Raw genomic sequence first — 19,634 nt, 5'->3', positions numbered from 1 at the left:
AGTCAACAAAATTATTTTCTCATGTACATACTTTTCAACCAAATAAAAAATAAGCAAAATTGTTGAAGCTCTTTTAATTAAGTTGAATTAAAATAAATTTAATTTTCAACTATTTATGTGGGAATCATGATGACAACGATAATTTAACAGCAGGTACCTTAGAGTAACTAGGTTATCAATTATATTGAAATTTGTCTACAATTTGCTTCTTGAGGATTGCTTCAAATTGTTCCAAAAATGTCGATTTTGACAGTAAACGCAAAATGAAAATCTTGAAAAGAGATGTTAAAATTTGAACGCCGTTGCAGCTCGACATTAATATGATTTGAATTTAATTTATTTTTACTCCATATTTTATTAGTGATACTGAATATTCGCTCACCAGCTTCACTGGGCACTCGAATCGAAAGTACTAACATTTTTTCATTCTAGTCATAACCTGTCATTTAACGTGTAAAAATTAAAAACCATTTCAAGTCACCCATTACGCTAATGACTGCAATAATTTCACAGAGGCAACGGAATGCCCCGAAGTTTTCATAGAACTGGTCTTGATTGATTTCCTAGCTTATCCATTTTTTACATCTTAAGTTCATTCCGTGTTCTCTTCTTCAGGCGTAACTTTGTGGAATTTTTCCATCATGATTAATGTCAAAATAAAACTTTGTAAATCCACATGAAGTATAAACTGAAATGCGACCCAGGTTGCACTGATCCTGATGATGCTGCACCGCAGTGAAACCTGGGCCGAATTTAAGTTTACATTTCAAGGGATTTACAAAGTTTTATTTTGACGACATTCTTCTACAGTGACAATATATTTACATTGTTAAATTTGTGACTCTTAACATTGTATCAACTTTCCAGATAGGCTAAACACCTTAAGGGACACCTTTAATACCTATTCAATACATAGATGTATTCTATCAATTAAATTTACAATTATTTCAATCGATAATACTAACGAGGTCTGTTCAAAAAGTTCCCAAACTTTTTGAATAGCGCAACCACGGTTGATTATTTTTTAATACGCTTGGATGCGTTGTGTCTGTCGAAACTTCCCGAATAACCGCTTTTAATCACTTTGTTGATTGGTTACAGCCGTTTATTATTATTATATAAAAATCGTTGCAATTAGGTAATTGTCCTGGTGGCAACGGCCAAGTCTGGGCAATGTTCGCTCTTATAATCCACATACATGCATACACTTGAAGAATAGATATCAGATAAAATGCTTATACACAAGGACACTTTCAGATTACCAACCACACCTTTACCAACACGCATAGGCTAGTTCACACTAATCACGCACTCTTCAATTTCATATTCCGTTCAAAATCACGCACCGTCAACACACAATTCACTTTTGCAATACAACTTCTAACGCCGACCCCATCACATACAAACTATATTTTAATGAGTACAATAGTATAATAGTCACCGATCAATGAAGTTTATCACCCAGTGGCTTCTTTACACTTATTCTTAAAACTCCTAAAATTGGATGTAAAGGGCTCAAACAAACCTCCAGGCAGATGGTTCCATTCAACAAGAGCTCTGTTTAAAAAAGTATATATTCTAATTTATTTTTTGCGTTCTTTTTTTTGTTTTAAAACTGTGGTCGTTTGGTTTTTCTATCTCTTTCCATAAATCTTCCCACGCTTCTTCATTTTTAACAATTCTATACATCGCGCCTAACCTACTCCTTTTTCTTCTATTTTTCAAACTCTCCCATTTCAGTATATGCAACATTTCTGTGACACTATCTGTTCTTTTGAACCTTCCGAGTACATATCTTGCTGCCTTTCTTTGTACTTTTTCTATCTTTTTAATATGTTCCACCTCATATGGATCCCATACTATGGACGAGTATTCTAGGATAGAGCTAACCAGTATCGTATGTGCTTCTTTTTGTCGCTACGCTACTTCCTTTTAAATTTCTCATTACCCAATGAAGTACTTTACATGTCTTCCATGTCAAATTATCTACTTGGACTCCCCACCCAAGATCCCTAGTTAAGTAAAAGCCTAAATATTTGCAATGACTGCTACAGTGGATTCTTTATCCAAAGAGGGTGTAAATATCCTTTTGTCCATTATTTTCATTTTAAAAATGTATATGCTTTTACTCTTTCTTACGTTAATGCCTATATTATTATTTGCAACCCAGTCACCAAGGCGATCGATCTTATTTTGTAGTATTACGCGGTCATTTACATGCTCTACCCGTCTGTATATAATGCAGTCATCAGCAAAGTGTTTTATTTGGGAATGTAAATTATTTGGTAGATAATTAACTTAAATAAGGAAGAGTAATGACCCTAGAACAGTGCCTTGTGGAACTCCTGCTAAAACATTCGCCTCATTTGAAAATGCATCCCCTATTTTCACTTTTTGGATTCTGCCTGTATGAAAATTCTTCATCCATTGTTTTACCCTCAAGTCCAATGGTAACGAATCCAACTTTAACAATAATTTATCGTGAGGCACTCGGTCGAAAGCTGCCAAAAAATCAATGATTACTGCATCCGCATCCTTTCATTCATCTATTGCAACGTTGATATACATATTGGCTGAATCCCTAAAGCTGCGTTTCGCACAAGATTCCCGTTCTAAACCCATGTTGGTGTTTGAATAGCTATCTACCATCTCTTGTCTAAACATCCGTAAAGCAGGATATGAAAATATTTTCCATTTCTACAGTGTCGGTTACAATCTTATTATCGTTAGTTTTTAATGTGTTCACGCGTTCCCTCTTGTATTTCCTCGTGCTCATGCATCTATAGAATTTCGTGGCATTGTCTTTCGAAATCGCATTGATAAGAAATTTTTCCTCTGCGTTTTTTCCCCTTTTTAGGTTTCAGACCAATATGTTGCTACGGTCTGACATTTCTTTACTTTCATTCTTTAATCTGCGTGCCTTTCTTAATACTTTCTGGAGTTTCTTGATGGTCGACCGATTCCGCACTATCGCGGTACATGCAGACCTTGTCGCCGGAAATTTTTAAACCCTGCGCTATATTAAACCCACGCCCCAAGACATCTCCTGAAGCATAGACATAGTCAAGGAGAGCTCCATCCTCTATTTAAAAGAAATGCTGAACTTACGGGAAAGCCCGGTTGTAGGAGGTACTATTTTTCCCCTTGCATATGAATTCTTGAATGAATAAACTACTTGTGCCATTGAAAAGGCGCCTTAAGTAGACAGCGGGGCGCATTGCTGTTGACAACCGATGCAGAACTATTCAGTAAAAGGGTTGTAATATGATTCACCTCTGATTTCTTCCGTTCCCTGCGCGCATTGGCGGAAGTTCGGTCACCCGGAGAAGATACAGGCTGTATCTGTTAGGCTCCATTTATCCTGGAGCCGTTTGCAAGTTAGAAGGAGAGGAATTTTCAATTAAATCAATTGGATTCAGTTTTCTATAGATGACACCTTAAATATCCCTCGTCTCGTCGAATACCCCTCCGCCCCCCCCCCCCGGTTTACCAAGGGGTGGTGGGGTGAATGCGGTATCGGAAGATTTGGGAAGAATATTAGGAGAATGCGCCATTTGGTTTACCAATTACGCAAAATGCTAACAAATCAAAGGAAAAATGCCGTAGCCGTAATAAGTCAGCACCACTCGTCCCACAATGGAAACAAATTTTGTTGCTGTGATGGTTTGTGGGAGAAGAAATTCCGCAGCAGTGACCAAGCACAGCCTCTCAACCAGAACACCCTTCTGCAGTAGTTTGCGGGAATGTTACCTCCTCGCCAGTGACCAACTAAAGACCCAAGTACTCAAACCTAATTGGGATCATTGACAGGGTACAAAGGGACTCCGTTGAGGATACCTGGGTTTATGAACAGATATACACTGTCCGTGACTGCTCGGGAGTGTGTCAGCTTTGTGATTGTCCCTGGCGTGGAAGTTATTCCCATAAAAACAATCAGGTTATGGGTTGTATGGCAGGGGTTTATTAACATACCACACTACTTTTGACCCAAAATACTTTCCCCTCGAGCGCAGCCGGCTAATGTTATTCTGATCCCTTATCGTTCGTGGGAAAAATGGCATCTTGAATCCATCTGTTACATTATCAACTACATTATCTCGCTAATTTTATTGACATGAACTCTCCTACCGTAGTAAGATGGGGTAATTGTTCATTTTCATTATACTCGCTAAAAAGAACTCCTTACAATTAAATATTTGATCTGTAATTTAACCTTCGCTCCGTGAGTGATTCCCAACCTAGCTCCTCTAATAATTTTGATACACTACTCAGTTTGTACCTTGCACGACATCACCCAATTTCACTAATGCACGCCTTTTTCCCATTACCCTCCAATAAATCCTAATTATTTCGGTGTTCCTGATGCAGTGGACGTTCGGGACGGATTGATCTTTTTCAAAAATTTCCTCGCTACAGGCTTTTTAAGGTTTATATAGTATTGCCATGTGTCGCACGGACGTTGTATAGCATTGCTTTATCCTCAGGACTACGCATATCTTTGCAAATCACTGAATCGTCAGCAAATTATCCTGTCTTACTATTAACCTCGGAATTAATGTAGCTAACGTCAAGAAGAAATAAAAGAGGCCCGATGACACTTATCTGGGGAACACTCGAAGCGACCTGCACTGCATTAGTGCTAACTCCATCTATGATTTCTCTTTGCTCGCGACCATTCAAAAAGTCTTTGAACCTGCCCAAGATTTTTTTTAGAGAAGGTTAAGGCCAATATTTTTTGGAAATCCATTTGCAAAGCACGAAGAAAGAATCAAAGACCTTGCGTTTCCACTTTTCTGTGGAAACGCAAGGTCTTTGGTTATCTTCGTGCTTTGCAAGATATTTTAATGCATGTCATAGGCTTCTAGCTTTGTGAGTGGTTTACTTTGAGGTAATTCGTCGAAAATGATTTTAAAATCTCCAAAAACCGAGTGCACTGGAAAATTGCTCCCCCTGAACCGATATGATGGAAAAAAGCGCAAGCTGAATCTCGTAGGATTTACCCTTTCGCATTCCGTGCTGATTTTTCATCAATAAATCTTTCATTATCGAGGTGTCTCACTTTCGAAATAGCAATTATACGTTCCTTTGCACTATACTAATGGGGGAGATATAGCTGTGTAATAACTCATTTCATCTCTGTTTCCGTTTTTAAATATAGGCTTTACATTTTCCAGTCACTGGGAACCTATTGACCTGCTAGCAATTTCTTAAATATGATTATTGGAAACGGCGCAATTTCCGATGCTAGTTCCTGAAATAAGTCTAAATACGAGCTGGTATTTGATCGGGCCCGGAGGATTAGTTAAGGTTAATATTTTTCAGCAAACGTTCTATCCCATTATATGAAATTTCAGTTTTGAGTATTAGATGGCGGAAACGATAAGTGAAGTTATCGGAGACAATGGTGAAGACAATTTGAAAGAAGGAATTTCATAGGTTGGCCTTTTTAATACTGCTGCTTACTCTTTCACTTTTATTATTTTTGAGGGAATCAACTTTGTACTTATTTTCTTGAGTATCTCTCACATACGACCAAAAAACTTTCGGGCTCTTTTTTTTATAATATGCAGCTACGTTTTTCCTTTTGAATTCATTTAAAGCTTTCCGAAATTCTTTCTATGCATTCGCCCTAAATATCTTACAATCAAAAGTGATCTCATTTCGTTTGTTGGTAGAGATATGGTTTCTTGTATTTTCCATCTTGGCGTGACATAGCCTTTAACATCTTAATGATTTTCTAACACCTGTGTTTCACCATCTAGGTTTCGTGTAATCTTTTCTTAATTTACTTGGAATGACCTGTTGACTGCTTTTTTCGGCATCTCTTGCAGTTCTTTGAATTTGTCTCGTAAGGTAAAATACCGCCAGTGTTTGAAACGTTGGCTTAAACCTCGTGGATAGTGGCGCTACCCGCACAAGTGATATTGCATGTTCGTTATTTCATCATTGCATCTTGCTCTTTAAAGCCCCCAAAATTTATGAATGCTTAAGAGTCGATGGCTTAATCGGCTGAAGCACTCTGCCGGACATGGAGGGATCCGAGTTCGTTTCCCGGTCAAGAAGCGCGATGCTCACACTTCGCTATTACGGCATTATAAAAGTCCCATTCTTTAAACCAGTAATTTTTTACGCTTCTTATTTTGGACCCCATTTAGGGAAAACTAAGCATTTATTGCTCTGTTGTCACTAATTTCTTTAATAGTTAATATAGTTAAGACTTTTTCAAGTATATTCGTAGATAACAAATCAAGAATATCATCCCCTTTAGTTGGTGAAGTGGCAAGTTGATTCAATGAGTTCAACGTAAAAGAATGTAGGAGCGGTATCTTTGTCTTTACACCCCGATTAAAAATTTTATATATGTACTCCAAACAAACGACGGGACATTGAAATCTCCACTGATCATAACCACCCTCTCTGGGAAGAGTAGCTTTTGATTTTCTGGTCTAGTTCTAGAAATGAATTATGTTAATCATGCGGCCGCTTGAAAAATCCGCTGACATTAATTAATTTGTATTCAGGACTTTTAAGACAGCTTCATACCTTCTCATGGTACACCTACTTATAATCACTAATACTACGATTACGTTGAAGAAACGCCAACAAAAATCTGGTCATATTTAAAGCTGTTTGAAATATTCGCAGTTCCACCAGACCAGTAGGCGGGTTTATTCCTCTCTTCTCTGCTCTTGGAAAGAAAATGAAATTTACGACTATTTAAGAGTTATTAATTTGATATGCCATTGGTCCCTTGCTGCGACACTTACGGAATAGGCCAAATAGACTTACAGAATAGGTGGTATTCCTTCAGAACAAACAATCGGGAATTTCAGTATGAAATTTTAGGAGCAGTCGTCAAAAAAATAATTAAAAATGACATTTCAACATTTCGATCATTAAAATGGAAAAGCTACATCCAACGATGAGAATTGGCTGCACTTGATTCTGTTCCAATCTTTCTTATGCCAAGTATTCGGTTGTCTTACTCTGAAAATTTAGAATGCTAATTGAAAATTATAAATTCTATTATACAGGGTCCATAAAAAAAGTATCGGGACTGGTTGCAGAAATCAAAATTTATTGCAATTACTTAATAATCTTCGAAATACATCCCCCTGCATCGATACACTTAGTTCGGCGCGTCTGACACTCGTCAAAAGCCCGCTGGAATTCGGTTTCCGGAATACTGTTGTGAGCCTTTGTCGGCACCGCAGAATATCCGTCAATGAGATATTCAATCACATAATCCCCACAAGTTCTGTAAGATGTGCTAATGACATTTATAATGCCGGAATTTCGGTTGTGGTTCAACTACTAAGTTTCATACTTAACACACCATACAGGTCGTGTGTGTGTATGTATGTAATTATATATATATATATATATATATATATATATATATATATATATATATATATATATAGTATATATATATATATATAATTTATGCGAAAGTCTAATGGATGTGAATAATAATGTATATGAAGTTATCACTAGCGAACATAAAGAGAGAAACACAAAAAAGAGAAGAACTTCACACGTTTTCGAATTTTCGGCACATGCCACCTTTCTCAATGAACTCCTTCCGTCATTTCCTTTAGAAAGGTGGCTTGTACCACCGAAAATTTGAAAACTTGAGAGTTTCTTCTCTTTTTTTGTGTTTCTCTGCTTTTTTTCGCTAGTGATAACTTCATATACATTATATGCATATGTGTGTATAAATATAGCTATATATATATATATATATATATATATATATATATATATATATATATATATATATATATATATATACATTCAAACACGAAATCCCGCCAAACGGCAAATAAATACTCATATATACAGAAACAGATATAAGGAAAAGGGATAGGAACACATATAAAGGACGAACACAATAGAGGTGGGGAAGGCGGAATCGAACGGATCACAAGAGTAAAAATATTTCCTCAACCGGGACTCGAACACCGGATCTTTCCACTTGCCGGGCGGATGCTCTTAACCACTTGAGCTATCGAGGATAGTCAATTTACCCTGAGATCCGTGGGTCTAATATGTCGCCAAGCGCCCCGATTCTTTCAGCCAAGAGATGGCGTCAGGGGGCAGTTTCACCCACCAAAGGAGAAATAGACAATACACAAGGAAAGGAAAGGACAGTGGGTTAGAATTCATACAACATCATACAGGAAAGGAACAGTGCGTTTCGTGGCACGCATAGCCAGAAGAAAGAGATGAGCCACATTGGCCAAATACACATTCAAACACGAAATCCCGCCAAACGGCAAATAAATACTCATATATACAGAAACAGATATAAGGAAAAGGGATAGGAACACATATAAAGGACGAACACAATAGAGGTGGGGAAGGCGGAATCGAACGGATCACAAGAGTAAAAATATTTAATAAAAATAGTAAATCCTTTATATGTGTTCCTATCCCTTTTCCTTATATCTGTTTCTGTATATATGAGTATATATATATATATATATATATATATATATATATATATATATATATATATATATATATATATATATATATATATATATATATATATATAAAGATTGTACGGAAAAACTCAGACAAGCGGCACAATAATGGGCTGACACAATATAACACAAATAGAATAGAATAGCAACATTTAAAAGGACACTCACACGGTAAATTGTTCGAGCTTTCGGCCCTCTCAGAGGCCTTCTTCAAGAGAGACTGCCGTCTCTCTTGAAGATGGCCTCTATACTGCTCCTTCCCTTTCCACGTTTGCCTAATATTCTTCCCTCTATCACAGTCTTCAACATCCCACTGCCGGTCAATTCCCCCTTCATCCAATTTTCCTGCCTCCATTGGATTTCTCCTAACAAACCCCTCTCTTCGCCCACCATACCAAGTATATACTTGGTACACACACACACATATATATATATACATATATATATATGTATATATATATATATATATATATATATATATATGCTTTCGTAGACTTAACACGGGAGTGCCGAATAGTACAATACACAGTAACACACAATATAGAAACACAAAAAAAGAAGAACACTCACACGTTATTTCTTGATATTTCGACGGAAACAATCCGTCTTTATCTGAAGATATAGATAGAGAGTCATTACTTCTATATCTTCAGATGAAGATATAGATAGATATAGAGTCATTACTTCTATATATTCAGATGAAGACGGATTGTTTCCGTCGAAATATCAAGAAATAACGTGTGAGTGTTCTTCTTTTTTTGTGTTTCTATATTGTGTGTTACTGTGTATTGTACTTTCTTCTGGCTATGCGTGCCACGAAACGCACTGTTCCTTTCCTGTATGATGTTGTGTGAATTCTAACCCACTCTCCTTTCCTTTCCTTGTGTATTGTCTATTTCTCCTTTGGTGGGCGAAACTGCCCCCTGACGCCATCTCTTGGCTGAAAGAATCGGGGCGCTTGGCGACATATAAGACCCACGGATCTCAGGGTAAATTAACTATCCTCGATAGCTCAAGTGGTTAAGAGCATCCGCCCGGCAAGTGGAAAGATCCGGTGTTCGAGTCCCGGTTGAGGAAATATTTTTACTCTTGTGATCCGTTCGATTCCGCCTTCCCCACCTCTATTGTGTTCGTCCTTTATATGTGTTCCTATCCCTTTTCCTTATATCTGTTTCTGTATATATGAGTACTATATATATATATATATATATATATATATATATATATATATATATATATATATATATAGTGCAATATATATATAGTACTATAGTACTAGTATATATATATAGTACAATAGTACTAGTATATATATAGTACAATAGTACTAGTATATATATATATAGTACAATACACAGTAACACATAATATAGAAACACAAAAAAAGAGAACACTCACACGTATTTTCTTGATATTTCGACGGAAACAATCCGTCTTCATCTGAAGATATAGAAGTAATGACTAATGGAATTGTTAAGGTGAGGGGTGCGAGAGAAAGGGAAGGGGGCCAGGGGAAGGGGAGAACGGGAGGCGAAGGAGGGGTGAAAGGAATGGTTGGGGAGAGGAAAGGGAGAGGGAAGGGGTGGAAGTAACAATTTTAGGCCACTCCCATCAGTGAACGACATTGAGGCCCGGATGCTGATAGGCCATACAGATGTAAATGAATGCCATTTCAACAGTTTTTAATTCTATAGGGTTATCGGATGTGGGAATGGACGCTAGGACGGAAACATTGTAACACTGGTTGAAGGGGGTATTATGATGGGAAGCATGTTTAGGGATGGGGAGACCCGCGGACGGGGAGGAGGGATTGCACGAGGCGCGGTGGTTATTAATCCTAATGTTAAGTGGTGTGGAACATTGGCCTATGTAAAAGGACGGGCAGAGTTTACAGGTAAGAAGATGAACAACATTCTTGGAAGTCGAATCTTCAGAGGAAGACGGATTGTTTCCGTCGAAATATCAAGAAAATACGTGTGAGTGTTCTCTTTTTTTGTTTCTATAATATGTGTTACTGTGTATTGTACTATTCGGCACTTCCGTGTTACGTCTATGAAAGCATACATATATATATGTGTGTGTGTGTATATATTCGAAATGGAACGATCTTCGGCGACGCACAAATATATTAAAACACAGATGTAGATTTTTAAATCATAGAAACGCAAAGAAAGGACACTCACATATTTTGTTTTGACGTTTCGACGGCCGTCGTCATCATCATTTCTGACACTGATGTACACTATTTAATCACCCGGAACTGCTTACTCGTCGAGTAAACTCACTTATTCCTCAGCTCAGCCAGCCTCTAAATATATCTAGAAGTCCACCCAGCATCCGCATCCCTGGTTAGCACGCATTGAATACTCAAGCTCTGCCTCGTGGTCACAATTGTATCAACGCTTAAATACAATCAACAATTAGCAGCAGCGTAATCGTACACATTTTACTCAATATCATTTAAGATTCTTATGAAAGAGATGGAACCCTGTATATCACCAGGTGCGGTTGCTACCATAAAATCCGCTACAGGTTCATCAACTAACTCAAATTGACTATTTTCAACTTCTCGGCTCCCATATTCAAATGTGCGCTCTTCCAATGTATGCGCTCCCTGAAAACTTATTTGCCGCTAGAAAAAATATATAAACAATTATAAACAAAGTATCCATCTTGGACAATTTTTTCGGACAAGCACCGTGAATTTTTTCACCTAAATTTGCGCGGTCCGTTTCGTAAAATACATTAACTGGTGACTTGAAATCCTCTAAACTGTACTACACTGATATTTGTATTGTTCAATGAATGTGCTAATATCCTTATATGTGCATCTTATCTATGACGCATAAAGGGCTGGTTTAAATACTTCCGGAAGTGCATCACTCCTCATAACTCAACGTTCGCTCTGAAAAATCAATCGCTATTATTATAGCATTTATTCTCTAAGTACCTCTGACCAAGTCACAAGGTAAGCACAAGTGCCCGCCGGCCCACCCCCTGATGTCCCTCCCTTTCTCGGTACCCGCCACCTCAGGTCGGAAGGCACCAAGGGAGTGGTGGTGTTGGTGGGATGCCACGGCCCGCAGCCGCCCTTCGCCTACTCCCAGGAGAACTTCCACATCGCCGATGGCAACCTCTACAGCATTCTGACGCCCTTCCAAACCAAGGCCGCCGCGGGCACCACCACTAAACGCCCAGCCGTACCCGGGGGGCACCAGCACCAGCAGCAGGACACCAAGGCGGGGCATCCACTGCCGGCCGCTGCTTCGTCGCCCCCGCAGCAGCGCGCCACCAGGTGAGGCAGGCGAACCCCGGGCGCCCTCCGACACGTTAGCCCCACCGCGGCCGGCGGGGTCGGGAGTAAATCGAGCGCTGACAACGGCGAGTGCGAAGGTGGAATCTATGGACCAAACTTAGAGACGTTCCATCGAGGGCCGCGCTCGTCAACGGGACGGCCATTTTGCCGTTCTCCATTTAACTTGAGGTGTTTTGCGTATTGTTCACATAAATGGACGCCATTTGTTTTCCGTTTAAATTGTTCAAGTGCAAGTGCGGAAACACATTTTAACCAACGATATAGTGGATGCTGCAAAGTCATTCCCAATATTATTTGCCCCAATAAGACCTTTCCAGCATATCATTGGCGCCACAAAAATTCGCATTCAAAAATGCAGATATAAAACTATGAAGTCTCATGAGTCGAACAATCCTAGTTCCAGGTTATGCAAGAGCCTTCGACAGCATTTCTGTGCGCCCCTGATAGGCTGGTCAGCGAATATCCACCCGCAAATTACATTTGGCTGCATTTAAATATAGCCTTGAAGATGAGGAATGCCGTTAAAGTATGCCCAACAGTCAAATATTCTTAACGTCCTGTTCCTTACTTTAATTACTTACAGTAACATACTCACTGTTCCCTTTGGCACTTCGCACATAAAACAATCCTAAGTATCTCGACATTCACACCCGAAAACCGAATGCTCTAAATACATTCTCCCTACATTAGACTACCTTCGTGCCGTATCTTTATTTTCCACCCACATACCATCCTATCCTATAAAGTTGGAAATCTACTATAAGGAATGCATACAAACTTATCAAAGAGTTTATCCTGTTAGTTACCGTCACATTGACCATTCCAAACTCTCTGTTACAGAACACACACTCACATATATGTATATATATATATATATATATATATATATATATATATATATATATATATATATATATATGTATATATATATGTTTATATATATATATATATACACTTTTTGAAAGTCTCACGGACGTGAATAATAATGTATAACACTTAGCACTAGTGGACACAGACAAAAACACAGAAACACAAAAAAGAGACTCACTATTTTTCAAATTTTCGGTGGTCGTTGCCACCTTTATCAAGGAAGAGAGCGACAGAACTGAAGGGAATAAGAGGGCTGGAGCGATGGATGGAAGGGGAAGGTGGGGAGAGAATTCCGAAGGGACGGGTTTGGAGGGGCAGCGTTAGAAGGGTGGGGAAAATGTAGAAGGTGATGGGGGTGGAAGGGGGATGAAAATATAATTAGAGCAGGGTAATTAGTGCCTAATATTGATTCCTGGCCAGTTCCAGGACTCCAAGAGCCAGATGAAGGATTGCTCTAATGTTTTCAGTTTCAGAGGAGGATCAGAGGGTTGGAGGGATGCTATGATGGATACATTATAGCATTTATCAAAGGGAGTGTTGTGTTCGGAGGCGTGTTTGGGGATAGGGAGCATATCAATTAAGGAAGCGTTTTTGCATGAGGCTCGGTGGTTGTTGATTCTGATATTGAGGGGTGTGGTGGTCTGCCCAATATAATAGGCAGGGCGAAGTTGGCACTTCAGAAGGTACACTACATTGCTAGATGTGCAAGTAGAGGAGGGAATTGGTGGGAGAGAGTTAAAAAGCGGGTGGGAGAGGGATGGGATTTTGGTTTTGAAAATAGGGCATGTTTTGCATCTGGGTTAATTGCATGGCGTTGGAGTGGTTTTAGAACGGGGTGGGGATTTAAGGAGTGGATTTGTTGATTTGAGGAGATCGGATAGGTTGGCGGTGGCATTATTATTTTTTAGGATAGGGTAGAGGTCTTTTAGGATTGATCGTATAGATTCTAAGCCCGGGAAGTATGTTGTGCAAATTGAGAGAGGGTGGGGTTCCGCGGTGGAGGAAGGTTTGGGAGTGTACGCATGTTTTCGGATTCTTTTGTTCAGGAGGGATTCGGGATACGAATCCCTCCTGAACAAAAGAATAAATAAAAATAGTGAGTCTCTTTTTTGTGTGTTTCTGTGATTTTGTCTGTGTCCACTAGTGCTAAGTGTTATACATTATATATATATATATATATATATATATATATATATATATATATATATATATATATATATATATATCACATATACACACACATATATATATATATATATATATATATATATATATATACATATCCAGGACTCCAACCTTGACATGGTGGAAGGGCTCTTGCGTTCCGATGGCCCATAGCGCTTTGCCGGCGGGAGTAATAAGAATTGCTCCTGGTAGGGTCACCCATGCCAGATAGATCGAAGGTTAGGAGCCAGAAGCAAGGTAGTCCACGCAGTGTCTGTTCCTCAGTGAGGCGGCTGCAATGGCGTCTGACCCCAGTGGGGCGGCCAGTAAGTGATGGTGTCACATTAAAAACAATATTGAGGAAGGGAACGGGAAACCACCTCAATTATCATTCCCAAGATAAATATCATGGACAATACAGAGATTTTAAGTCCTGGCAACTACGGGGCTCGGCCCAATCGGCCGTGTGTCGTGCCCGGCAGCGGGGGAGACAAGGCTTCCGTGGTCGTCATCCCACGAAACCCTTGTTATGGAAAACCTGAAGCAGCAGGACAGAAGACACAGGAGAGGAAGACCAAATTAGTTAGAATAGGAACGTGGAATGTTAGGACAATGATGAGGACAGGGAAATTGGAGAATGTTAAGCGAGAGATGGGAAGGGGAAATATAGATATTTTAGGTCTATGCGAGGTGAGATGGAAGGATAGCGGGGATTAATGGAGTGATATTTATAGAATTATACACAGCGGCGGGGACGAGAGCTTACGAGGGGTTGCCATAGTATTAAATGAAGAGGTAGGAAGAAGTGGATTGGAATAAGACGGTAGGCGAAGGAAGAGATGGTGATGAGGTGGAGGACTACGGTTTAGGCATGAGGAATGACCGCGGGGAGAAAGCAGTGGAGTTCTACAGAAGACAGGGGTTAGTCATCACCAACAATTGGTTTAGACACCAAAAAACACGCAGGTATACATTGAAAATGCCAGGTGACTCAGAGAGTTGTTAGCTAGATTATATTTTGGTTGGACACAGGTTTTAGAACAGTGTGATAAATTCGCACAGCTTCCCGGGAGCGGATGCGGACTCTGACCACAATTTAGTTGTTATGAAATGTAGCGTACGTTTCAAAAAGATAAGGCAGGGGCGGCGAGTTAGAAAATGGAATGTAGAAGCATTAAATGGGTTGAAAAGGAAGGAATACAAACAGGCGATAGAGAAAATCATGGAGGATGGTAAAGGGCTTAGTACTATCGAAGAAAAATGGGAAATGATCAAGAAAGGGTTGTCTAAAGCCGCAAAAGACACTATTGGAACCGTTAACGCTAAAAGGACTAGGAAACCATGGATCACGGATGAGATGATTACAAAGCTGGATGAGCGGCGAAAATGGAAGAATATAAATACAGAATTAGGCAAAATGAAGTACAAAGAATTGAACAATACATTGAGGCGGGCAACAAATAAAGCAAAAGAAGCATGGTGGAAGACGCAATGTGAGGGTATGGAAAGTTTGCGGAGGAAGGGTGAAATTGGGGTACTATTCAACAAAGTTAAATCACTATCGGGAAGTGAGAAGGGAAGATCGGTGCTAGCAGTTAAAGATAAGTCGGGTTAGAAAATGGTTGATACAGAAAAGATCCATGAGAGATTGAAGGAATTTATAGAAGCACTGTATGAAAAAGAACTTGGGCCAAGTTTGGGCATAGAAAACGAACATGACGTAGATTAAGAGAGCTTAGGTCCAGCCACACTCGACGATGAGATAGAAAAGGCTTTAAAGGCGAAGAAACTAAATAAGGCCGTGGGGGTAGACAACATTCCTGTAGAGTTACTGAAATGTTTAGGAAAATATGGGAAGAAGAGAGTCTATGGGCTGATTCGTAGTGTCTATCAGGAATGAATCTGGCCGGAAAACTTTGTGACATCAGTTCCTATTCCGAAAAAGGTAAAGACCACATCATGTGAGGACTACAGGACAACAAATTTGGTTTTCATTCAGCTAAAGTGGTTCTCAGGATCATCAACAAAAGAACAGAGAGTAGGGAAAATGATTACTTAGCGGACGGCCAGTTTGGGTTAATGAAGGGGAGAGGTAAGCGTGATGCCATTGCAGTAATGAGATTATTAATCGAGAGGAATATAGAACAAAACCAGGAGGTATTTGCCTGTTTCGTAGATTTCGAAAAAGCATTTGATAGAGTGAATTGGGAAAAACTAATGAGTATATTGCAGTAAATAGGAATAGATTGCAGGGAACGGAGGCTAATCCGCAACCTGTACATGTCTCAGACTGCTCTGGTGCGAGTGGGGAACGGGGAGTCCGGTTGGGCAGTGTTAGGAAGAGGTGTAAGGCAGGGTTGCCCATTATCACTGTTGCTGTTCAACCTGTATGCAGAGGAAATGATTATAGAGGCATGAAAAGAACTGGAGGCTGGAATGAAAGTGGGCGGGAAATTCGTAAAATCAGCTAGGTTCGCTGATGACCAAGCTTTAGTTTCTCAGTTAGGCAAGGGGTCCAAGCATTGCTGAGTGTATTGGAAATTCAGTCGACAGGTATGGGCTGAGAATCAATATTAATAAAACAAAGGTTACGCGATTTTCTAGAAAGAAAAAGGCCGAGCTAAACACTAAAATAAGTGAGCAAAAATAGAGCAGGGTGAACAGCTTACATATCTCGGAAGTGTTTTGGACCAAAATGGTAAAAGTAGTAGGGACGTAAGATGAAGAATAGCGCTAGGTAAAGAGGATTTCATAAGGAGTGATTTAATGAATGTTAAGAAAAGACGGGCAAAAACTTTGTTATGGAGTGTAGCTATATGAGTCGCGGAAACGTGGTCCCTAAATCAGGATGATGGGCGTAGATTGGAAGCTTTTCAAAAGTGGGTTTGGAAAAGTTTGAGGCGAACAGAAAAAGAAACAAATGAGGAAGCACTTGGTATGGTGAGCGAGGAGAGGGGTTTGTTGGGAGAAATCCAATAGAGACAGGAAAAATGGATGAAGGGCGTTTTGACCGGCAGTGGGAAGTTGAAGACTAATAGAGGGGAGAATGTTAGGCAAACGAGGAAAGGGCAGGAACAGTTGAGGGATGTTGGACGGGATGAAGGAAGTACACAGAGATGAAGAGGGACCTGATGTAGATTAGGTTGCTGGATTGTGATTTGTTAGGAGTCACAAAATAATTATTTGGTGGTTGTGTCCATCCGTAATCCTACCTTAACCGGTCGATTGCCTTATAATAATAATTTTATATATATATATAAACCATAAACACAGTAATCAACCCGAAGGTCGATTTAGTAGGTGATGGTAGAGATCACCCAGTACTAAGCCCTATACGGCGTGTGAAAATTCACACATCAGGGTATGGGGGTCAGTTCCTTTCCCTGTGCCGGTTATGCTTTCCCAGGGAGACCTGGTACCCGAAAAATCACTTTAGCTTGGGTGGAGCTGCAGGTGCCCAGAGTGCCTTGCCCGGGAATCGAACCCGGATATATATATATATATATATATATATATATATATATATATATATATATATATATATATATATATATATGTATGTATATATGTATATATATATATATAATTAGGTAATCTCCTGGTTAAGAAGTATTAAGTAAGAAGAGTGTGGCACAACTACCAAATCATTATCTTGTTACTCATAACGAAAACAAAACTGAAATTCTGCTCTCAAACAACGTCCCTCTTCATCTTCGTATTCTTCCCTCTTCCCTTCATTCCGCCCAACATCTCTCTCCTATTTTTACCCCTTCCTCGTTTTTCCAACACTCTCCCCTCTGTTACAGTCTTTAACCTTCCACTGCCAATCATTACGTTTTGAATCCATCTTTTCTGCTCACTTCACCTTCTTCGTCCTTCTTCACGACCATAATTCAAAAGCCTCCAATCCATCTTCCTTCATTACCTCCCGATTATGTTTTCATCTTCTTGTATAGCGCACCAATTTCACCATTCCGCTGCAAATTTGCCATGCCCTGACACTGCGTCTTCCACCTCACTTCTTTTTCCCTATTTTTACTCATCTCAATATATTATTTCAATATTTGTACCCCTTTCCTCCACCCAAATCTGTAATTAAATTTTCCATTTATTTCTCTCATATATATTTCTAATTTTCCTTTCCATAATCCATTGTATCCAAGTCCTTTTTCTATTAACTGTTCCTATAGTTTCTTTTAGACTTTTGCTATCTCTTTTTGGATATACGAGGGTCATCCGGAAAGTAGTACCCGTTCGTGCCGCATGAAGTGCTGACGACGCGAGTAGCCGCTGGACGAGGTCAGATAGCTTCAGTGGCTTGTCTGCCTTCTCTGAGCCAAGTTGCGTGACGCTAGCATTGCCTGTGTTGTTTCTGTGATTGTTTACAATGTTTAAAAAAATTGAGAACGCCGCCAGTTGTGAAGTGAGGGCAGTGATTAAATTCCTCAATGCAAGAAACGTTCGCCCATGTGATATTCATCGCCAATTAAAGGAGGTGTATGGAGACAATGTAATGGACGAGTCGTCTGTTCGGCGGTGGTGTCGCAACTTCAACATGGGGAGGGGGAACACACACGACGATGAGCGTTCGGGGAGACCGTCTGTCATTACAGACCAACTGGTGAGCTCAGTTGACGAATTCGTGAGGAACGATCGGCGCGTCACAATTGATGACATCTGTGAGCATTTTCCCAATGTTTCTCGAACAATTGTTCATGAAATTGTTAAACACCATCTGCATTATGCAAAAATTTGTGCAAGATGGGTCCCTCGCGTATCTCAATGAGCTGGCGGCGAAGGACTATGCAGCAGGAATACAGAAACTTGTCACACGTTATGACAAATGCCTTAATTTGCTTGGAGATTATGTTGAGAAGTAGTTTAAAGTATCCTCTTTCAAATAAAATTTTTTATGTTTGTTAATATTTACTTTTGTGTCTTTATTTCACGAACGGGTACTACTTTCCGGATGACCCTCGTACATTTTCCCATTTTTCCTCAGTAGTACTGACCTCTTTACCCTCATCCGTGATTTTCTCTACAGCCTGCTGATACACCATCCTTATCAATACAGTTCATGATTTAAAATTACGTTGCCGAACCCGCCACCCCTGCCTTATTTATTCGAAACGGACGCTACACTTCGTGACCACTAAATTGTGATCAGAGTCCGCATCCGCTCCCGCGAAGCTGTGCTAATTTATCACACTGTTCCTTAATATGTGTCTAAAAGAATATAATCTAACTGATACCTACCTGAGTCACCTCGCATTTTCCATATATACCTATGCCTTTTGTGGTGTCTAAACCAAGTTTTGGTGATGATTAACCCTCGTCTCCTGCAGAATTCATTTGCTTTCTCCCAGCGGCCATTCCTCGTGCCTAAACCGTAGTCCCCCACCCCATCACCATCTCTTCCTTCGCCTACCGTCTTATTCCAATCCCCCATCACTATCAAATGTTTCCCTGCAGGAACACACGCGATTATGCCCTCTGACTGATCGTATATCCTCTCGAACTCTTCTTCCTTATGGTTTCTCGGTGGTATGTATACCCGAATAATAACCAAGTTCGTCGGTTCTGCTTTTATCTTTGTTAGCAATAATCTATCCGTTACCTGCTCTATGTTGACTAAGCTTCTTCCTACCTCTTCATTTAATACTATGGCAACCCCTCGTAAGCTCTCGTCCCCGCCGCTGTGTACTATTCTATAATTATCACTCCATTAATCCCCGCTATCTTTCCATCTCACCTCGCATAGACCTAAAACATCTATAATTTCCTCCTTCCATCTC

At 39.8% G+C, this 19,634-nt stretch overlaps 1 protein-coding gene and 1 non-coding gene across 2 annotated transcripts in view; both read left to right on the top strand.

Annotated features, from left to right (window-relative positions):
- Positions 1 to 19,634, top strand: part of LOC139688560 (uncharacterized) — a 45,692-nt gene that overhangs the window by 2,710 nt on the left and 23,348 nt on the right. Inside the window, exon 3 of the mRNA XM_071586113.1 lies at positions 11,524 to 11,784. Coding sequence (XP_071442214.1) covers positions 11,524 to 11,784 — 261 coding nt within the window. The remainder of the gene's footprint in view (positions 1 to 11,523; positions 11,785 to 19,634) is intronic.
- TRNAA-GGC (transfer RNA alanine (anticodon GGC)) lies at positions 9,491 to 9,566 on the top strand. Its single transcript has one exon. It is a non-coding gene; the product is annotated as a tRNA-Ala (tRNA).

Source organism: Hetaerina americana, unplaced genomic scaffold, assembly GCF_022747635.1.
Source record: "Hetaerina americana unplaced genomic scaffold, ioHetAmer1.1.p SCAF_20, whole genome shotgun sequence".
NCBI lineage: Eukaryota > Metazoa > Arthropoda > Insecta > Odonata > Calopterygidae > Hetaerina > Hetaerina americana.
The sequence above is the reverse complement of the archived record's forward strand: the minus strand, read 5'-3'. Positions and strand labels throughout refer to the sequence as shown.